At 36.1% G+C, this 23,589-nt stretch overlaps 1 protein-coding gene and 1 non-coding gene across 5 annotated transcripts; both read left to right on the top strand.

Moving 5' to 3' along the window:
• The first annotated feature begins 4,413 nt into the window (after positions 1-4,413).
• MED32 (mediator of RNA polymerase II transcription subunit-like protein) lies at positions 4,414-16,377 on the top strand. 4 transcript variants are annotated; one of them, XM_088868352.1, is made up of 3 exons: positions 4,414-4,652; positions 5,753-5,810; positions 15,587-16,377. In XM_088868352.1, the coding sequence occupies exon 3, from the start codon at positions 15,644-15,646 to the stop codon at positions 16,088-16,090; it is 447 nt and encodes a 148-aa protein (XP_088724478.1). In that variant the 5' UTR covers positions 4,414-4,652; positions 5,753-5,810; positions 15,587-15,643; the 3' UTR covers positions 16,091-16,377. The 4 variants fall into 4 exon arrangements, with proteins under 4 accessions (XP_088724478.1, XP_006842105.1, XP_088724480.1 ...); XM_006842042.4 differs by having other exon boundaries at positions 4,510-5,135; XM_088868354.1 differs by lacking the exon at positions 5,753-5,810 and having other exon boundaries at positions 4,510-4,652.
• A 6,788-nt stretch (positions 16,378-23,165) lies between these two features.
• On the top strand, positions 23,166-23,298 carry LOC148782152 (U6atac minor spliceosomal RNA). Its single transcript, XR_016056733.1, has one exon. It is a non-coding gene; the product is annotated as a U6atac minor spliceosomal RNA (small nuclear RNA).
• The last annotated feature ends 291 nt before the right edge of the window (positions 23,299-23,589 follow it).

Raw genomic sequence — 23,589 nt, forward strand, 5'->3', positions numbered from 1 at the left:
ATAAAATTTAGTTCGTGCCATCTTATCATTGGGGTGCACCTATAAAAAATATTCAAAATAATTTTTTGATAAAATATAATGACCAAAATACCCCTTGACATTTTTAAAGGTATTTTGGTCATTTTATTTTATTAAAAATATTTTTTTATATATTTTTTGCTAGTGCGAATTTAATCGAGGAATGGACCTCCAAAATTTGGTATCAAAATATTTTATAGAAAATGATTAAAAATAAAATAGTGTAGAGACGTGACATTTGATTGGGGCAATCTTAACTTTAACCCTCAATTCATAATGGACGACTCGATAAGGGAAATGATAGAACTTCTGTGCTGTAGGGAAAGTATAAAAAGCTTCCCATTTTAGATATCGCTACTACCTGTAGCTCATTAATATTAGCACCAAACGTTTTTTTAGTGGTGTGATGAATATATGGGAGAAATGAACTATAACATTAATTTGAGGCATCTCAAAACACAATAGAGGAATCTATGTTGCAACAATCAAGAGTAGAGGGATATTCACGATGGAAAATTGTTTCATGCGGGTTGGACCGCATTTCTACACATGTGGTCCAGGAAGTGCAAAGCATTGATTTTAAAGATGGATGCAAGTAGGTTTTCTATCTAAAAACAATAGAAACTAACAGTCCAATGTTTTCTTGTTAGAATTATTATTTCTAGTTTTCAAATTTTATTTATTTTTTCATATGCTTGATCCCCATATTAGAGATTACATGTTCTTAAAATGTAATCTTAAAATCCATCTCAAAAATAGATTTATTAAGAAGTCCGCATTTCTACGTATGGAGGCTTGGAATAGAAACCGGGTCCTTCAAAAATTGACCCTTGTGCCTTGGGACAGTTGCACCAAGTTTTCTTTTGTTTTATGCAGCGTTTTAAAAAACGCCGAGTCGAACCGGACTCGCCCGGTTCGACTCGGAATTCACGAAAAGGGACCGGATAGGTTGAAAAAGCGGAAATCGTCCGGTTCTAGAGAGAACCGGACGATTCCACACAGTGACTCGCCGATTCACTGTACGGAATCGGCGAGTCCGAACAGTGAATCGGCGAGTCCGTACGGATTTTTTTTTTTTTTTTTTTTTTTTTTTGTAATCCATGATAGATTTTTTTGTAATACTTGATCGATTTTTTTTTAATCCATGATCGAATTGTTTTTGTTTTTTTGTAATCCATGATCGAATTTTTTGGTTTTTTGTAACCCATAATAGAATTTTTTGTAATCCATGATCGAATTGTTTTTGTTTTTTTGTAATCCATGATCGAATTTTTTGGTTTTTTGTAACCCATAATAGAATTTTTTGTAATCCATGATCGAAATGTTTGTTTTCTTTTCTTGTAATCTATGATCGCTTTTTTTGTTTTTTTTTTTTTTTTGTAACCCATGATAGAATTTTTTGTAATCCATGATCGAATGTTTTGTAATACATGATCGAAATGTTTGTTTTTTTTTTGTAATCCATGATCGAAATGTTTGTTTTTTTTTTTGTAATCCATGATTGAATTTTTTGTTTTTTGCTTTTTTTGTAACCCATGATAGAGTTTTTTGTAATCCATGATTGAATTTTTTGTAATCCATGATCGAACTGTTTTTTTCTTTTTTTGTAATCCACGATTGAATTTTTTGTTTTTTTTTGTTTGTTTTTTTTTGTAATCCATGATCGAATTTTATGTAATCCATGATTGAATTTTTTGAAAATTTGTGATTTTTTTTTTTTAATCCATGATCGAATTTTTTTTTGTAATCCATGATAGAATTTTTTAAAAATTTGTGATTTTTTTTTTAATCCATGATCGATTTTTTTGAAAATTTGTTATTTTTTTTTTTAATCCATATTATTCAAAGAGAAAATGAGAGAGATGATGATTCTGAGGCCACCCTATCCCAGCCATATTATTCACATATCGAGTCCCAACAGCAACAGTGTAGGGATGAGCACGAAATATTGTAAATTAAATGCTGAATGGCGGTTCATGCAGGGAAAGAACATATCAATATTCGCATATTCATTCAAAAACATGAAAATTCTTAATGGAGTACCCTCATTTTTTATTGAATTCCTAAAAAACAATATTTATAATGAATTTTAATAATTTTTTCGAATTTGTTTTAAGCTTTATTCTGACCGATTCACCTGATTCCCGATCCGGATCGCCGATTCGCCGATCCGAATCGGTTTTTTGGAAGCCCGATCAGGGTCACCGATCCGTTTTTTAAACAATCGGTTTTATGTATTAGCGATCTCTTCATTATTTTGCTGCTTTTTATTTTCGTACTCCATTTTGAAAAGCAGTTGACATGAAATTGTGATCATCTCAAACATCTTGGCATGAAAAGTAGCTAGACCTAACCTGAAAATGCATCAATGGGAATGCATTTCCAAGAAGACTCGAGTGCCATTATCAGGGTAGAATTTCATTTAAGGGTTGAAAATCTTTACAAAATTTTTAAAAAGTCATAAAATTCTAATTAATATTGGGGTTTAATTTTTTCCTTTTCATTTTAGATACCTCTTGAAATTTTTTTTTTTTTTTTTTTCAAATTGCCCTTGTTTCGAATTGGGATTTAGCGACACTCAAGGGCATCTCTCAAATCACCATTGTTATTCCTCACTAGAAATAAGCAACAAATTAGTAATCAGAAAAAACTAGGGCATTTTTGTTACTTGAGACATGCAAGGAACAAATGGTAGAAATATCCTTAGTTGTCCCTTGTTACTAGCCATAAAAAATGTGTTTCTTATTTATATTTAGAAACAACTAAGGTTTCTTTGATGTTGAGGGTCCATTAGGGGTCAAATTAGTGAAATATCCCTGATAATTCCTCCGTTTTCAATCGAGAACAAGTACAATTTAGGGATTTTTATTTTTTGCGAGATACTAAAGGGAAATGATAAAAAATAAAAAATAAAAAAAGTGGAAAAAGTATCTTTTCCGATATTAATTGCAATCATTTGAACCTTTTTATAATTTGGATAAGGTTTCTATGAGTCCTTTTTTGAAAATCTATCTTTGAGGTGGATTTTGGATTTAATTTTTAAGAAATATACAATCTCTAACATGGAGATCATGATTGATTTTTAAAAATAAAAATAATAATTTTATAAAAATATATATAAACCATTGATTTTAACTTTCTTGAAGGACTTTACATTAAAAATAGATGCTTTACACCTCAGAGAACATAGATGTGGGAATGTGTTTGCTGGTACATAGAATATTTTTTCGTTATAATTTTGGTTTTCATAAAATTATTTCTCGAGAAATATGTGAAATGTGAAAAGAATTTTATCATGTAGTTAGTAGTTAGGTATGGAATTATTTTCATATCTATTGGTCCGAATGTATCTTTTCACACTAATTGATAGCTAATCAGTACAAAAAGATTCTTACATCTAACCACATAAAAAAAAATTCACATAAATGTTTTTTTAAAAAAATATTTTTACACAAACCAAAAATGCCCTAAAGATTTTCAATCCATTAAGGGGTAGTTGATGAAAACTCCAAAGTCTCTCTCTCACTCGGTCTAACCAAACAAAATAGGGGAAATTGTTAAAACCCCTCAAGATGGATTTTTTTCCCACCTTACACTCCACTCAACTTTTTTTAGCAACTTCTCCCCCAAAAAATGATGTTTTCTAGTTAATGTCCTATACACAAAAAGTTCACTTATTTTAGATGAAAATACCCTTCCCTCACATAATAAATTATTTTCGTTAGAGAGGGAGGTCCGACATTTTGATCCAGTGGTCCGATGATGGAATACCCTTCCCTCACAGAATAAATTATTTTCGTTACAGAGGGTGTTCCGACATTTTGATCCAGTGGTCCGACGATGGCGAATGGGTGGTCCGGCGTTTCATGGTGGCGGTCCATAAGAGAGGGTTGTCCGTTATTTTGAATAAGCACCCTGACGATTTCTTTTGGCTGGAATGAGCGGTCCGGCGTTTTATAGTGGCGGTCTGGTGATTATTTTTTTGTTGGGGTGGTCGGTCAGACATTTGGAAGTTATGGTCCAAGATTTTGAAGTTGCGGTCCGAGATTTTGAAGGGGCAATCTGGTATTTTCTAGGGGCAGTCAAGGGTTTTGAAGTACGCGAGACTCACCAGTCCGAATTGTATAAATGCGTTCTAGCTCAGGGTTTCGAAGTACGCAAGACTGACCAGTCCGACGTTGTATAAATGCAGTCGGGTGTTTTTTTTATTGGGCTCCGAAATTAATGTCAGGTGAAAAAAAGGTATTTTTTTTAAAAAAAACTAAAAAAAAAAAAAAAAAGATGTGACTCTTTGAGTTGGGGTATTAATTATAAAAGATAGTTTTTGAAAAAAATAAATGAGATAAGTTTACGGTGGGGTAGAGTCTCTAAAAAGCGCTTTTTTTTTTTTTTTTTAAAGGCTTTTAGCAATTTCCCAACAAAATGTCTCTCTCACATTTTAGCGTCTCTCTCTTACTCTTACAAAATCTAAGTCCCTCTAAATCTCTCTCTAACCAAATCTGAAGTGTCTTCTCTCTAAACCGAAGCTAGTGTTTTGTCGTTCAAGGAAACCGAGGAAAACTCCACAACAGCATCCTCAGAACCCTATTTCAGAAAGGCTCTCTCCTAACCTGAAATATAACCTGATAAATGCGGCAAGGGCCATTTCTCTGTTATTTATTTATTTATTTATAAAAGCACAGATCCAGTTATTTGATTTTTCACAGAAGTTGGTAACTTGGTTGTTCTTTGAGAGTGATAATTCTTGGGGTTATTGAACATGATATTATGTTAGAGAGGGAAATCCTTCTTACTTTAATTGGGTTTTTTTCGAGAGAAAAAGCATTCTTACGTTCTGGGTTTCTGAACTTTATTACCTTTATAATCTCAGAAAACTAGGAAAACAGAAAAGCAAGAGATCAGAGGCATTGCAATGGGTTTTTCTTGTGCTTACATGCCGATAGTCGCATATTTTTGGGCATTCTTAGCTCTCATGTTACAGTGGTAGGCTCAATTAGTGAAAGGAGATTAGGGCACCAAGTGGCTCAGAGAAAAATGTGCATGCCCAATAGAATAAGAATTAACATGCTTCGGAAATGGGAGTTATGATCCGGTCGTATTTTTCGAGCTCCATAAAGGTTTTTATGTATTGTTTTGCCTTTGTTTTAGGGCCACTTACACAAAATGAGTGCTCTTTGTTTTCTCTGCAAGTTATGTATACTTCACCATCGTAATTTGATCAGTTGGTCATGGTAATATTACTTTTATGTTTATGCATCCATGCATGTCAGTGAGACTGAATTCTATAAACAGATAGGTCAGTTATGATCATATGCAAATGTATTATTGACCAAATTATACCTTGATTCAAGATCATACTGGTGCAAATAAAGGGTTATCAAATTATTGGGTTGGGTGTGAGAAGGGGCTACGGTTACAGTTCTTGGAAACGTGAATGAGAGTAAGATCGAAGAAGGCATAAGGCATTTTCATAGAGTTGAATTTAAAGAGGATGCGGTTTGCTGTTTCCTGTTGTTGTTTGGGGATACTTGTCTATACAATTGTTGCATGTTTTTTCTATTTTTCGTTATTACACACACACGCACATATGTACACATAAATATCGAAGGGACGCTTGTGTATACATGCCATGATTGCAATGCATTTTCTTTTATAAGCCTGTTTCTTCATTTATCGTTTATGTGCTAATATGCTATCCTCTTGAGAGTTGATTATAGTATCTTTCTCTCTACAGAGTTCTGTCCGCTAGAGCTTATTGTGAAAGCACATGACCTGAAATTGCTTTAGAGAAGGTTAGTTTTCTGATCCCTTAGGTTTCTTTTAAATGAGATGAAGCTGCCTTCTTTTTAGTAGAAAGTTTTGGGTCCTTGAACTGCAATATATGGTAGTGAGAAATAAGGATTTTTGAGAAATACAGTATGAATCTATATGTAGGGATGTTTGAGGAGTAGAAACCAAGGGGAGGTTCTTTGTGTGTGTGTGTAGAGAGAGAGAGAGGGATGAATCTCTATGTAGGGATCTTTGAGGAGTAGAAACCAAGGGGAGGTTCTTTGTGTGTGTGGAGAGAGAGAGAGAGAGAGAGAGAGAGTATGCCATTACAAAATTGTTGATTGGGTCTGATTGTGCCATTTGATTAGGAAAATTTTGCGCTATATAAGCACCTCACTTAACAATAGAAGCTACTAGTCAAGACACAAATTGAGAGGTCATATTCTCATTTGTAGTGAGTTAAAACCCAGTGGTTCAGAAACGGAATTGCCACTCCGGATCGGAAATCGGTCAAGACCGACCTAGCTCCTTGTTGGAACAAGGAATTGGTTTGATTACTTTGGACTCGCCCAATTCCATCAGGGGACCAAGCTATTCTATCAGGAAATTGGGCGATCCGGATTAGCTGGATCACCAGTTTCCCACACAATATATTATTTATTATTTTTCTTCTTCTATTTTTTAGATTTATGGACTGATTCTCACTCTAGAAATTAGTCAGATTCACCAGTCCAGATTGGCGATTCGTTGATCTCGACCGGATTTCTCGAAGGCCGGTTCATGCGGTCGAGCATGGTTTTAGAACACTGCTCGTATGTATTGGATGTCAACCTTCATTTGTCCTTTTCCATAGGTTGAGATTAAACTAGCTAGTGAATTGAATTATGGCTATTGGTCTTTCTCTTAGGTCTTCCTCATAAGGGAGAAATTTAAACCTTGTCTAACAAAGATAAGGAAGAAGATGACTATGAAGAAAATGTATTATATGTGGCAGCAGCTTTTGCATAGACTACTTATATGCAATAAAATTAGTCCTTTGCTGTCATGATCATGTTAAGTTGCTCTCCATTTTCTTCTTGAGAGTCATCCTTCTTAATAAATCAAGTTGTTCTCCATTTTCATCAACTTTCTTACTTGAAATTCGTCCTTCTTAACAAACTCTGATGGTGTGTTTGACTTCAAGAAAACGTGATTTCCAAATCAGCATCTTCTAGTGCTCTAGCATTTCCTTGTTTGATAACGGGGAAGTTTTATAGTAAAGTGGATATCGTGGTATCCACTTGTTTTATAATTTAGGCTAAAAAGTGGATGTTGCCAGTTCCATGGGGGACCATGGATGTTGGGGTATCCACTTCCTTGAAAGATGTGGTTTCTACAAGCATGTTTTCCTTAAATCAAATATGCCCTGAGAGAGGCCCAATTAGGAGAAATTCTCTATGCATATACCTCTCCTCCCTAAAACAATGTGCTTCTGAGAAACCTCCATAAAGATGCTCTGATGCACATAAACTCTTATTGCTGACATGAACACATAAAAGACCACTATTTATGACTCCTAGGCAACATTTAGGGGTCGTTCGGCTCGGGATAGAAAAAACTTTGCTTTTATTCCAAACCTAGGTTTTAAGACTAGGTAGTTTTAAACTTGGATTTTCGGTGTATGCTGTTTGGATAGCATCTACTTAGATATAGATTTTATTTTTTTCATTGTTTAAACTCACTTATTTGTAAAACATTGGTTTTATATTTATTTTATTTTACATGCATTAATAGAGGTCTAAATATTACATGTTGTAATAACATGTGTAACACCTCATATTTATGAAATATGTAACTCACCCAAGTGTTAATAACATCGAACAATAAGATCAACAATCTTTGCACACCCAATTGTAGCAAATGTCGAGATGGTAACAATAGTAATTGAAAATTCTTGAGAAATGGAATTTGCACCCTTGGATGTGATAGATGATAACTAAAGATTGATTTGTGCAAACTTAAGACAAGGGGCACAATCCTTCTCTTTTATTTGTAGAGAGGGAGTCAATTTGTTTAAGCTTTAAATATTAGTGGAAGTAGAAATAGAAGTCATCATAGAGAATCAAATTGCCCAAGCTTTTAATAAAAGTAGGAACGAGACAATGAGAGAGAAAATCATGTTGTCTAACCTTCTAACGTAGGGAGTCAAATTATCTTAGCTCTAAGGTTGTTTATGGGCCTTGGCTGGCCCTAGGCTTGCAGGTTGGTGTAGTTTCAGGCTAGGTCCAAGCCGCATGTTAAGGTTTGCGGGACTGGACAGCTCGGATTGACTCCAGTCTGTGAGTAACATTATTCTTGGTCTACTGCTAGCCTTCGATCAAGATTGTACAATTGTGGATATCTAAAAAACATATAAATTGTATGTATGGAAACATAGAAAGGCCACATTGGGCCGGCCCAAATATTCTTTAAGTAATATATTACATTTGTTAAATTTTTTTTTTCGTATTTATGAAGTGCCTATGCTGTTTTTTCTTCTTGAGGAGCTGGGTTGGGCTGCGTTATCATGAATTCGGTCTAGTCCCAAGCCATGCCCAAAACTAAAATTTTAAGTTTGAGCCTACTTTATACTGCTTGGGCCAAGCACTACTTGTTAACAACCCTACTTACCTTTTAAGAGAGAATCAAATTATCTAAGCATTTAATGCAAAGACAAAGAGAGGTAATGTTAAGGAGAGAATCATGTCTAACTGTCTAGAAAAAAAGAGGGAGTCAAATCATCTAAAAGTTGAGAGAGAGAGAGAGAGAGAGAGAGTTAAAGTGTTTAAGCTCTGCAAGAGGATTTCTTGATACTAATATGAAAAACTTGTAGACTGGAGATAGAACGGGGGGATATATCACGTACGGTACATTAAGAGATTAAGTGTTTAGTCTTTGCGAGAGGTTTTCTTGATGCTAATATGAAAAACTTGTAGATTGGAGATAAAATGGGGGGTTATGTCACGTGCATTAAGAAATTAAATTGAGAGACAAAAAAAAGATCAAATAGAGAGGACGGTTTTGCTCAAGCATTTAGAAAATAATCAAGTTAAAGAGAAAAAAACATAGACTGAGGATGTTTGGAGGAAATTTTAGTAATCAAGTTAAGAGAGAGAAATTAGATTAACTCCGTGGTTATTAGACCGCCATTTCATCATTTCAGTACCAAAAAGCATTTACCAAGTGACGCTTTTATATCTGCGCACACATAATTTACATGCATTTGGAGATCCGCAGTTGTTCGATCTTGATTGGAGAAATGGTAGTAAGGTGAGAACAATGTCACAAACAGTTTCACTCTCAGTTGTTTGATCAAGATTGGATGGATGGGGCTGAACCATGAAAAATATCACAGGCTGATGCCTGTTGTATTTGTCAAGTCATAATAATGTGTGACATTATTGTCGGCTCACTCCCAGCTGTCAGATCAAGATCAGATAGCTGGATGTTTTTAGACGTATAAATTATATTTTTGTGGAGTCACATAGAAAGTTAGCCCTCTGGACAAGGGGAAAATGGAGGTTTCTTTACTTGGCTCTACACACTTGATCTTGAAGGTAATGGTAAAAGGAGGAAGTAGATATTCAATGAAGGAGTTTTTTTTATGGGGCGAATTTTCTATGTGTCTTTGCACACATAATTCATTATGTCTTTAGAAATCTAGTTATTTGATCTTGATTGGATGGCTGAGAGTAAGCTGACAATAATGTCATGCATTATTGTGGCATGACAAATACAGTTGGCACTAATCTGTAACATTATTCTTGGCTTAATCTCAATCATCCGATCTTGATTGGACAGTTGGGAGTGATGCATGTCTGTGACGTTGTTCTTGGTTTACTATTAGCTTCTGATCAAGATCAGACAGCTGTGGGTCTCCAATAAACTATGTTTGTTGAGACATATAAAGGTTTTACTTGGTACGCACCTTTTTGGTATTGAGATGATGAAATGACGTCCTATATTCATTCATGGAATTAATCTAATCTTTCTTTTCCTCTCTTAACTTGCTAGAATTTCTAGTAAAAACCATCCTAACTTACGCCTTTTTGTCTTCAACTTGGTTATTTGTTAGATGCTTGCGTAAAACCCACTCTCTATTTACTTATTCCTTAATGTGAGACATCACTGCCCCCTGTCTCCTGTTTATATATAGGTTTTATATTAGCATAAAAAAGAGCTTTTTTTAAAGCTTAGACTCTCTCTCTCTCTCTCTCTAAAAGCTTTTGGTCAACTTGAATTTCTTTTTCTCTAAAGGGTTACACATGATTCTTTCTATCCCCAATTGCCCTTCTTTCTCCTTGTATAAAAATGCTTAGATAATTTGAATGTCTTTAGAAGCTAAGACAATTCTAACTCCCTCTCTTTTAGCAGGCTAGATAATTTCATTATCTCTCTCAATGCCTCTCTCCTTCTACTTATATTGAAGGTTTCGACAATTTGATTCTCTCTACTTTTATTATAATTAAAAGCTTAAACATTTTTTACTCCTTTTCTCTCAAAAAATTTAAACAATTTGTTTCTCTTATATCTTCTATTAAAAGCTTGGATGACTCTCTCTCTCTCTAGAACTTAGTTTGATTTTCTTTATTGCATGGTTGAAATAATTAGCTGCCTCAGCACCTTGGTGGCCAAGGGACCTAAGAACACATCCTAGGGCAGAGGGGTGTCTAGGCACCCACTTAGGTGCGCCTTGGCTCCCTTGCTTCTTCTGTTGGTGCTCCTTTAGCTCTCTTATTCAACTCCATTGACACATGTAGGGTTCTCTTCTTCTTCTTTTAGGGTTCGCTCTCTTCTTCTTTGGCTACATCAAACACTTCTATCTATTGAACACTTGGACAGCTCTACAAATAGCTCTCTCTCTCTCTCTCTCTCTCTCTCTCTCTCTCTCTCTCTCTCTCTCTCTCCCTTGGGCTCTATATTGAACACTTGGAGGGTTTCTCTTTATACCTCTATATGTATAAAGAGAATCCTACTTAGCTTTTAAGGAGAATCAAATTATCTAATCTTTTAATGCAAGGACAGAGAGGGGCAGTGCACGGGACAGAATCATGTCTAACCCTCTGGAAAAAGGGAGTCAAATCATCTAAAAGCTTCGAGAGAGAGTCAAAGTGAGATAGAATGGGGGGTTCTCTTTATACCTCTATATGTACATATATATGTATAAAGAGAATTTTTAAGGAGAATCAAATTATCTAATCTTTTAATGCCAGGACAGAGAGAGGCAGTGCACGGGACAGAATCATGTCTAACCCTCTGAAAAAAGGGGAGTCAAATCATCAAAAAGCTTCGAGAGAGAGTCAAAGTGAGATAGAATGGGGGGATATATCATGTAAATTAAGAGATCAAATAGATGGATTCTGAAAAAAAAGAAAAAAAACAAGAAAGAGAACAAATAGAGAAAGTGAACCATCTAGAAAATAATCAAGAGAGTGAAACATAGGTTAAGAGGGATGATATTTGGAGGAAATTTTAGTAATCAAGTTATGAGAGAGAGTGAGAGAGAGAGAGAGAGTAGATTAATTATATGATTATGAAATTGGGCCACCATTTCATCATCTCGGTACCAAAGGGCATTTACCAAATAAAACTTTTATATCCCTACACACATAATTTATATGTATTTAGAAATTCACAACGTTTTGATCATGATCTAACTAGCAGTAGGCTAAGGTCAATGCCACAAACCGGTGCCTCTCTCAGTTGTTTGATCAAGATTACATGGTTGAGGCTGAACCACGAATAATGTCATAGGTTAGTACCTATTGTATGTGTCGAGTTATAATAATGTGTGATGTTATTGTTGGCTTACTCTCAGCTGTCCAATCAAGATCAGATAGCTAGATTTTTTCAGATACATAAATTATATGTTTGTGGAGACACATAAAAAGTTCACCCTTTAGGCGATGAGAAAGTCGAGGCTGCTTTACTTGGCTCCACACACTTGATCTTGTTGTTAAATGTAACAAGTGGAAAGAGAAGCTTGATATTGCAACTAACTAAGATTAATGCAGGGGTTTATTTATGGGGTGACTTTTCCATGTGTCTTTGCACACATATAATTTATTATGTCTGGAGGTATCTAGTCATCTAATCTTGATTGGATGGCTGCGAGTGAGTAGACAATAATGTCACGCATTATTATGGCCTGACAAGTACAGTTGGCACTAGCCTATGACATTGTTCTTGGTTCATTCTCAATCATCCAATCTTGATTGGATAGTTGGGAGTGACTCCAGTCTATGACATTGTTATTGATTTACTACTAGTTTTCAATCAAGATCAGATAGTTGTGGGTTTCCAACTATATTTAAATAATGTGCATGGAGACATATAGAGGTTTCGGTTAGTATGCGTGTTTTTAGTAGTGAGATGATGAAATGATGTCCCATATTCATTCATGGAATTAATCTAATCTCTCTTTCCCGCTCTTACTTCCAAGTAAAAGCCATCCTAAATTATGCTTCTCTCTCTTCAACTTAGTTATTTGTTAGATGCCTGCCTAAAACTGACGCTTTGTTTTTGGTTTTTAGATACAAAAGTTTAATCACAAACTTAGTTTATTTATAGGAGAATTGTAATTGGTCTTCCTCAAATATTGAAGCGGTAGGGAGGTTGCTATGTTTATTGTTTTCTTCTATAGTAGATAGTACCATTTATTCAACTATGTAATATTCTCTCTCCCTAGATGGGCAAATCAGTATTTGGCCTTTCTGATAGTTATGAGTGTCAAAACCATTGCATTACTGGCATCCTATAATCTTCTAACTAGATTTCTCTTGTTTTGTACCTCTCTAACGATCTATGGAGAAGGATCTTCATTTCTCTCTATGGAAAGCTATTTTTCCTTCCTAGCATACGTAACAGCAGTTTTTCGTTTCCCCCTTACTCGTTACTTGTATGGTCCTTCCTTTTTATCTTGATTAGTTCTCCTTTTTCTCCCATTATTGCCCGTACAGATCAATCTTTTATTGTTGTATGACCAGTTTTATTGCAAATGCATTGGGCTTCCATATGTATCTCTGTAGTTGCTGCTTGGCTATTTTTTGCTCAATTTATGCATGGAATTAATGGAATTTTTTGCAATTTTATTGTGATTTGAGTGTTTCTTAATTGGTATTGGCTGATGTGCTATGGAAATTATGCATTGCATGATGGGAGGGGATAAAAAATGAAAACAACAAATGAAACATACTATGAGATCTTGAGAATAATCGAAATCTATTTGTTTGAACCTGGAAATGTGTTCTTAGAACACAATAATCTTTGGTTTTTAGGTTTAGTAGTATTGTCCATAGTGTGTATTAGGAATTCCATAGTGTGTATTAGGAATTATGTGATTAATTTGATGGCAATTTTGATAGGTGTGTCTTATCAATTGGGATTAAGTGGAGTGCTCCCTTTTGAGGGGAGACAATTTTTTAGTGTACATATAGCTCCCGGGTCTTGGGTAGCAGATTTTTGAACTATTTCTCTTACATTAATATAAGGTTAATATTCTCCATAAAATAAAATAATAATAATAAAATGAAATCCAAGACTGGGGATGCCTAATCAATAACAAGCAAGCTTTGGGTGGCATCACCAGTAAGGGGTCTTATTCCAGGATTGAGGAGAAAGAAGGTGCCATCTTGTTGCTTATATAGGGGGCTATTGGAGTGATGGGGACATCATGGCCTTCTATGGGACCAATGTAATTTAATTTTTATTAAGTGCTCGATTTTTTTTTTTTTGGAGAGTGAAAACAAGGTTTATTTGGACTTCTGTTTTAGTTACGTAGGGGTATTTATGTCTTTTGAATGTTGTAGAGAAATCATGGGCAGTTTGGTCATTTTATTAGTTTATTTTAGTTAGGGGCGTTTTAAGTATTTTTTTGAGCAATCATGTATAAAAAGGAGAGAGAGGGACATCAACGTTTATTTTGGAGAACTTATGAATAAAGAAAAACCTTAGAAAGGGCTTCTTGAACATTAATTGACGACCATAGAAATCCTCTAAAAACCAGCAAATATTCCCCAATAGAAATCCTCTAAAACCTCATAATTAGCCCTTAGGTTTTGCCTAGAATTAACCCTAAATAAATCCCTTCAAACCTTAATATTAATTTTGCATCTAAAGTCAACCCTAATTTTTCCTTTTGCCCCATTAACTTCAAAACCTTAGAACTAGTTGAGGAGACCTTCTGGAATTAAATTTGAAATTATTCTACACCCTCTTCTTCTCTCCAAGTTGTGGACTAATTTTAAATTTTTGTTTTTTTAAATATGGTGGACTAGTTTTAAATTTTGTTCGAGCTCAATTTTTTTTTGGCTGATTTTACTGAACGAAATATTTCAATCCATTATTGATTCGAAAATCTCAGCTCCTGGACGTTGATAAGTTTCTAAAATTGCGTGTAAAGTTTCACAAGTTTGTTTACTTATTTTTATGGATGAATACCTGCTGAATTTGTAGATATTCTGCCTTAGTTTAATTTCAAGTGCTCTCCAAGCACGTTTTGGGGTCTTGTAGTTAAGTATTAGCGAGAAAATGATCTTAGGTTACATCATGGAGGCTGCTGAAAGCATTGTTGTGGGGTCAAAGACATCAATTACGAGATAGAGAAAAGCCTTTTTCCTTAGGGAAATAGTTCCACTCAATAATGCCAGAACCAGTAGATTTATTTGTGACTAGAGGCAACTATTTTAGCTTCTTCTGTTGGATTCATTTGTTTCCTGGCTTATTGGATGTTGAGCACTCTTTATGTATTTGTCCTCCCACTTTCCAAGGTCATGGTATTCATTCTTAGCTTCCATTATTTTTATAACTGCTTCATATGATGAGTTTGTTGCTACTGAAATATATATTTTGGCTTCCATGACACCATCCCCATTTCTCTTGATGTCATGTTGTCGATTCTCAAAGGACCTTTTGCCCCACTCTTCTAGCTGATACTATTCATCTCTCAAGCTTAAGCAACCTGGTAAGAGAGTGGCCTTCATAGCTGTTGTTCGATGGGCTCATTTTCTGTCTGAGAAGTTCATAGAGCTTCAAACTTTTAAGGGTCTGATCTGAAACTTCTTGCCTCTTGTACCCTAGTATAAGAAGCAATAGATATATCACAATAGTATGAAGTTATGGAGCTCTGCCTCTTGCAGGGTGTTCGCTTGATATGAGAGAGAGAGAGAGAAAGGCGGTGGCGAGGAGGGAGGGGGGGAGGGATATTTCCTCTATTTGGTGATTATGTTTAAGCATAGAGCAGTTATAATGCAAATGATAGTATTATTAATCTAATAAACGATTCGATCTTTAACTCTTATAAATAATATAGTCAAGGGAGCTTATTTTGGATGTCACCCTTAGTCTTTAGTCTTTTTCTCAGTTACAAGCACCCTTTGTAGGACTTTTCACAGTTGTATTTGAAATCCACCAATTAGTTCTACCACGAATTTGTTAACTCATAAACAGAGAAGAAGGTTCCTTCTTATTAGTTGGATGATATTATTGTTGTATTGATCCTTATGGCTCTGGCAATGCGTTTTGCCCTTGCTATTGACTATTGAGAAATTGATTGCAATCACCATAACTCAGGGCAGACTCATCTTGTTATAATTTTGAAACTGTATCATGTTTATGCTCAATAATGTAAATTTGATATCATGTTTAAATTTGTGTTTTTTAAAGTATTTTCATCTCTCTCTCTCTCTCTCTCTCTCTAACATGCAGAATGGCTCTTTCCCTCTAACAACTTAGAATGCTTCCCTCTCATGTTTTTTTCATCAAAAATTGTCATTTCTTTCAGTTTTCTTCCTCTGGAATCATTGATTCCCAATTCATGGTCTAAGGCTTGATCAATTCTATGGAGAGCAGCATCGATGCTCTAAGCCAAGCTTATCAGGAATTCGTAGCATCAGTTGCAGGTGTTTTGGAGGCCAAAGAGCTCTCTGGTGGTCAGAAAACACAGGCCACTGATGCAGCTCTTGAGAATTTCAAGCAAAGATGGGAGCTATTCAGAGTGGCTTGTGATCGAGCAGAGGAGTTAGTGGAATCGGTGAAACAAAGGGTGGGTTCAGAGTGCTTAGTTGATGAGGCCACAGGCCCAGCTCCGGCCAATTTGCGATCATCACAAGCACCATCTCTTCCACCAATCAGTGCAGTTAGGTTGGAGCAAATGAGCAAGGCAGTTAGATGGCTTGTGATTGAGCTTCAGCAAGGTTCTGGGGCTGCAAATGCTGGGACCATGGCTGCACACTCACACCCGTCGGCACCCTTTGATGCGAGGTTCTCGGAGGACGCTACTCAGTAGGTCAGAGAGAGCAGGAGAGAGTGTCAACATGAATATGTTATTTAGGGATTCCACATGCAAGAGCAAATAGGGAAGGAAAGAATGTAAATCAGGAGATGCATAAAATCCTATCACTTCTCACAAGGAGTGTAACTTCCGGAGATGCTCCTATTCTTTTGTGTATAGACTCAGCTGCTTAAAGTAAAGAATGAAAAATGGTGCTGCTTTTTATGTTGGGAGCGCCATTTTTTGCTTTGGAATTTGAATGATATATGTGAATTGGAATGTTGTTTTTAAACTTGAGAGAATTTGCGAGTTTCCTTTCATAAACATGGGATTTGCTCAATGTTGACAAATTCACTTCAGAGTCTTCTTCGGTTTAATGAGAAAAATGACTTCGGTTTAATGAGAAAAATGACGCAATGCGGTGCTCCAATTAATTTGATGAAAGATTTTGGATTTTTTTCTAAATTTAATGTAAATAAATTAGATATTTGTATATAAAAAAATATCAAAGTCATGAAAAAAAATTTAAAAAAAAAATTCATTAAAAAAAAAAAAAAAAAAGACATTTATGTATATATCTCTTTGCTTCGCCTGGCTTAACTTTAGCTGAATAGCCTCAAAGTAGACCCGAAGCTGCATGAAGCAGCAGCATCAGGCTTTGCTTTGCTTCGATCTAGGTCTAAAATCTGAAAGCTTCGGCCGAAGTTAAGCGAATCTGACAACACTGGTTTACTCTCTACTAACTCTTGGGTATGTTTGACAAGCACATAATATTAAGATATTCCAGTATTTTACTCTCTACGAACTCTCTACTGATTTAGATATTTTTTAACACAATATGGTCAAAGCAGCTAATTGAATCGCATGAGATTTGAATATTAACGCAAAATCAGTATCTTCTAAATAACATGGGGGACTTGAATTTAAAATGAAGGATGCTAAATTGCGGCTTTCGATTTATCCGTCAAAATTTTTTTGTCCTCTCTCCTCTGGTATCTTATGAGACCCCCTCCTCTCCCTCTTCTCGATCTTCCTAGTCCATTTTTTTTTGTGTTTTTCTCAACAACGCAGACACCCTCTATCTCTCTCTCTCTCTCAATAGTTTTTGGACTTTGCCTTCTAGAAAAAGACTCTCTCTCTCTCTAGAAAGTGCATCAACCAAGAAGTAAACCCATTCAACTTTACAAAGAAAGCGAGAACCCATTTGAGCGCTGCGGTTTGGGGCTCATTTACCAAGTGTCCTCAAGAGAATATCTATTTCTTCTCAAACCTCTAATGGTCTTGCCTTTCATCTTTAATGCCTTCTTCCATGTGAAGGCTGAATTAGTTTTAGTTCATTCTTCTCCTTTATCTAATATTTTTTTGCTCCTTCCGAATCCCTTAGAATTAGGTTTTGACATGGGCATTTATTGGGTCTCATTTTCTCTCTCTAAGCCTAGCAATTGCCAAAGGGTGCTTTTTAGAGGGTGAAAGTTAGGGTTAGTCGCATTTGTGATCTTCAAAGATGTGTACACTGTTAATAAGGCAGTTCAAGAATACAAATCAGAGTTCAAGAATACAAATCAGAGTAGAGAAAAGGCAATTTTTTTTTAAAAAAAGAAAAAACTAAGCCACAATTTGTATGCAATTTACCTCAAACTTTACTTTTCCTCTCACTTTTTTTCTCCATAACAAACTTTTTATGCAGAAAAAAAGTTTATTTTTCAGACCGAAATGCCTTCCCGTACACAAAAATCATTTTAGCCAGATTTGAAGTTGACTTTTGGACCCGTAGCGATTGCTGGAGTTCACCATTGCATTGTCGGAACGCACCATCACATTGCCGGAGCACACAAGTGCCGGGCCGCCCTACAGCAACTACCAGACCGAACGCACCATCATATTGTAGGAGCGCACAAGTGCCGGACCACCGTCATATTGTAGGAGCCCACAAGTGCCGGACCACCCCACATTGCCGGTCCGACAGCGTACAAGTGCCGGACAGCCCTACAGCAACTACCACACCAAACGTACCATCATATTGCCGGAGCACACAAGTGTCGGACCACCCCACATTGCCGAAGCACACAAGTGCAAGACCGCCCTACAACAACTATCCCGAAGCGCATAAGTGCTGGACCGCCCTACAGCAACTACCAAACCGAAACTGAGTAATGCCCAACCGCCCTTGGAACTGGAGCCTTGGAATCCAGTAACATCTATTGCCGGACCGCTCTTTGCAACTATCGGACACCTTTGCAACTACTGGATTACCTTTTGCCACTACTGGATTACCTGTTCAATTGTTGAACCGCATTTTACAGTGCCAGATTTGGGTAAGGTAAAAGTAAAAAAGGGTAGTTTAGGTATTTTTTTATTTTTTATTTGGTTGGGAGGGGTAGTTGCATAGAAAGTATATTTTGAGGAAGGATGCGATTTGTATAGAGCCTCGGCTCTAAACAATCAAATTAGAGGCTACCTTCAAATAGTATCGAGAAATGCGGTTTCAATACTGGAAATCTTTATTTATAAAGTTTAAAGATTCAAAAATAGTGTAGATCGACAGATCTATGAAAACTTGAAAATCTTGAAAATTGACGGTCCAAAAATGCGTTACAAAATACACTATTTCCAAAACTTGAAATCCATTTTTTTCTCATGTCCATGTATCTTGATGTCGAGATGATTAATTTGAGGATATTTGAGCATCAAAAAAATATCTTCAAGTGAAAGTTTTGAGGGAGGCTCAAATTTGATTGTTTTAAAGCCTTGGCTCTATATAAATTTTCCCCCTTGAGGAAAAAAGTGAGAAAAAAAGTTAAGGTTGGAAACAAGTTGCATAAAAAATATAGTTTGGGGTTTTAATTTTTTAATTTATTTTGTTTTTTGTAATTTTCCCTGTACCCATTGGAAAATTCTTCCCTGTAATGAAGTTACAGTTGGGAGATAAATCAATGGAAAGTGGAGAGGGTCTCTCCAACCACCGACCTATGAGAGTGCAGGCCGTATTATAAACGCAAAAACCATGGATAATGCGACTTGGCTTGGATTCAGAGCTCGAACAAGACTGCTTTCAATAACATGTATAATTCTTCGGTTTTTGCCTCACTTATTTTCGTTAACATGTATATGGTCATTTAACCTGCTATCTCCCTTCTCTCTCTAAGTCTCCCACTAAGTTTGAGAGTCATTCAACTATGTGGAACGGCTGTTTTGGAAATGTTTTGCTTGTTTGTCGTGAACGTAATCTTTTTGGGAGTCAACATACGTGCTTTACTCCGAAGCTTTATGAGTCAATAGATCTGGCTACATCTTCACTATTTTTGGATAAGGATTACAATCACAATGAATCTTGAAGATAAAAGTAAATAATAAGAGGCTTTATCACCAATAACTAATAAATAAATAACTTGATGACTCTCTACCTATGTTCAAGACCCCAAGTGGCTATATTTTCACTATTTTTCACTATTTTTTTATAAGAATTATATCCAACTGGTTACATCTTCACTATTTTTTTTATAAGAATTACATAGATAAGTGCCTCTGTATATAGATGACAACCACAGTAAATAGTAAGAGGCCTTATCACCAATAAGTAATCAATAATTAACTTAATGACCAAGTAACAGTAAATAGTAAGAGGCCTTATCACCAATAATTAACTTGATGGCCAAGTAACTTGATTTGTCTCTTCTTATCTTCAGGACTCCTCCTCCAGTAGGTGCACTGATTCTAATCTTCAAGTTGGTGCACTGATTTTTATCTTCAAGACCGGTGCACTGATTCTTATCTGCAAGACTGGGGCACTGATTGACGCGAAGTGCCCAACTTGCGAAACGGAAACCAGAATTGGAGTATTGAAACCAAACTGAAACCAAAATTGGAGTATTGAAACCAAAAAACTTGAAACCAGAATTGGAGTATTGAAACGAAAAAACTGGAGTATTGAACCCAAAAAGTTGTCAAAAAACTTGCACTGATTTCACTGACGTGCTTAAATAATCTGGTGATCTGGGACACGTGATCACTAAACTTGATTTAAAGACCATTAAAAATGCTACAAAGACAACCAAGACGGCTATATGACACATAAAGTGGCATAACAAAGACGGCTATAAGACACATAGAGTGGCAACACATAAAGTGGCACAACAAAGATGGCTATAAGACACATAAAGTGCCAACGAACACTGAAGATTGGTGAATATTTCTCCTTGAAAAACATAATGTGGCACAATAAAGACGGCTATAAAACACAAAAAGTGACAAAACATAAAGTGGCAATGAAAACTGAAGATTGGAGAATATTTCTCCTTGAAAAATCTGTTCATGAATGTGCTCCCCATCAATTACATTAGAAATGCTGACTTCATCTCTACTCATCTCATCTCCATATCTCCTATACTCTCCCCATCAATCTCCATATCTCCTATAATCTCCCCCTCAATCTCCATATCTCTTATACTCTCCCCCTCAAGTTGGGTATAGATGCGATCTCATCTCCATATCTCCTATACTCTCCCCTCAATCTCCATATCTTCTATAATATCCCCCTCAAATTGGGTGTGGAAATCTCATCTCCATATCTCCTATACTCTCCCCTTCAATCTCCATATCTCCTATACTCTCCCCCTCAAGTTGGGTGTGGATGCGAAGGAACACCCAACTTACAAAATACATTTTTTTAGTATAAGGATATTAAAAAAATGCCAATGAAATTTGGCTTCCAGATAATAGCCCACATCTTAAAAAAATACCACTAAAATACGACTAATTTTTCCACACATGTACGACAACAGAGAATTAAACAGACGGCCGCAAATATCTCTACGGATAGATGCTGACTTCATCCTTACCCATCTCATCTCCATATCTCCAAGGGGGGATAGATGCTGACTTCATCCCTACTCATCTCATCTCCATATCTCCAAAGAGGAGAGAGAAAGAAGATGGTGATGACATGCCTATGCAGTACCACTAGCACGATCAACAACCCCAACCCACAACGACGAAGAGGTAGAAGAGTTCTTTGCAATCCTGAGGCGTATCAAAGAAAACAATGCATCTCTCTTCCAAAACAACCATCGCTCTATCAAAAGCCCACTTTGGAACCCTTCCTTTGAGTGGGAATACTTCACAACTAAAAATAGCGGTTTGGAGGCCCCGATAAAAGGTTTTTCAGCACCGCAAAAGAGCACCTTAGACAGTGGGAATCGATCGAGACAAAACACTGCTCTGATAACATGTTAAGATTCGTGGGAGCATTCATACATTGAATCGAGAGAGAACACAATATTTACATGGTGGGCTACATCTTCACTATTTTTTGATAAGAATTATATCAATAAGTGTCACATAATCACAATGAATCTTGAAGATAGAAGTAAATAGTAGGAGGCTCTTACCAATACCTAACATGATGATGACCAAGTAATTTGACTTGGTCTCTTATTATCTTGACTTGTTCTCTTATTATCTTCAACAGTTTTTCTATGGGTCGGTGCTTTATTTAGGTGGTGGGTCGGTGCTTTATTTAGATGGAGAGGACAGTAATGAGCGATATATGAACCCTCTTTCTTGTCAAGATCTTCCCTCTCTTCTTAATAGATCTGCTTTTGGGCGTCATGAAGGAGACGATATTGCAAAACTAAGTTCAGAGAATGTTGTGATCTATCATGGTGATGGTTTCAAGGGTGATGATGTTCGAGACGTTGGTATTGGACTTTCAGTTTGTGTTGCACAGGCTGCCACTGTAGGCACTGATATTGGGAATGTGATATTGGGAATCTTAATGTTCAAGATGAAGCTAGAAGTGTTGTTCTTACTCTTGATGCTCATGGTAGTTTCAAATATGATGTTATAATCGGTGTTCTTAAAACTGCTGTTATCGGAGATGCTCATACTGTTGTGGGAGGTGTCTATTAGAGATGGTTTTGACATTGTTAGTTCTGGGTCTAGTCAAGAGATTGTAGCACCTGCCCCTACTGCTGCAAACAAACTTATGAGTAAAGAGAAGCTATACTTTTGCATGGGTCATCCATCCATTCCAATAAGAGCTAAGACCTCTCGTATAATGATTGTATAATATAAAGACTCTCTACTATGGATTAAGAAGAAGATCGATGCCGCTTTTTCCATTTGTCCCTCACCCTTTCTCCCGCTCAATCTCCAAAGTTTCCCATTTGTGCCACAAAAAGACTCTCAGAATGCATGACCAATCCAGCTCGTTTATAGCCATATCATCCATGTGGGAGGGATTGTGAACTGAGGAGATTTGTTGTATCCCACTATCAAATTATTTATTCCTCACGAGCAGTGCTTGTTCCGGTGGGCAGAGATAAAATGATTAATTTGGTCCTACCTACCCATGACATGCTGGTTTTTTGTACGGGAGCAGCCCAAGGAGCCTTGCCTAGCTGATGCAAATTTTAGGAATATAAGTAGATAGCCAAACAAGTACAAGATTAACATATATTAGAACAATATGTGATCCAGATGCATGAAATGTCAACAACACCTAAAATTAAAAAAATCTGAATATGAAAATTCAGTTTTGCATCATGTGAACACGATGCCATCCCTTTAATAAAATACAAGATCCAACTCGAGCGAGTCTCGAGTCAAACTATGTGATTCGAACTCTAGATACTGGCGAATACCAACTTCAATATGTGTTTTTCAAATATCAAAGAGCAATTCCATAGCCAAAAAAACAAAAAGATCGCACGGTACATAGAGAGACCCCACAATACCTCATTAAAGACTACAAAGAGATCCTACATAGAGAGAGAAAACACAGAGATCATAGTAAGGAGAGAGAAAGAGACAAATTCCAACAAGAAAGAGAGAGAGGTCTCACAACAATTGAGTCAGATCGTGTAATAAATTGTGGGTTTTTAGATGTACTAGAGAGGTTGGTGCCAGACAAAAATATCCAGGTTTGGAGAGAGGGAGAGTTCACGTTCCCACATCGAAGAATTAGATTTGATGCGTATATTATATAAGTTGGAGAGGCAGAGTTCGCATTCCCACATTGAAGAATTAAATTTGATGCGTATATAAATTTGATGCCTATATTATATAACTTGGTGCACAAAACAGCCCCCTTGTGTTCTTTAACAGGAGAGGCGGTTGGCATCTCCCCTTATAAGGACGGGAACAGACTTCGGTCTTTCTTGTTACCAAAAGTATGCGGTTAAGGCTGCCCACCTCATATGAGGTGGATTTTACCCATATTTTTTTCATTTCAAATAAAAAAAATCCTCCATTTCAAATAAATAAAATCCTTTTTTCATTTCAAATAAATAAAATCCTTTTTTCATTTCAAATAAATAAAATCCTCCATTTTAAAGATGAATTTAAAAAAATATTTTTTTTGATATTTTTAATATAGAAAATAAGTAAAACCTAACCTCATAACTCATGAAAAGTTGCCATTCAAGTATTGGAGAAGCTTTACATCATCCTGGCTTGAACAGTATGATTATGAAAAAAAAAAGATTTTAAGTTCTAAAAATAAAATATATCGTAAC

Source organism: Amborella trichopoda, chromosome 5 (assembly GCF_054954075.1).
Source record: "Amborella trichopoda isolate Santa Cruz 75 chromosome 5, AtrichopodaSantaCruz75HAP2 v2.0, whole genome shotgun sequence".
In the NCBI taxonomy this organism is placed as follows: domain Eukaryota; kingdom Viridiplantae; phylum Streptophyta; class Magnoliopsida; order Amborellales; family Amborellaceae; genus Amborella; species Amborella trichopoda.

Bases quoted from the DNA above. Each gene is read 5' to 3' on its own strand.
- MED32 (XM_088868352.1), top strand. From the start codon at position 15,644: ATGGAGAGCAGCATCGATGCTCTAAGCCAAGCTTATCAGGAATTCGTA.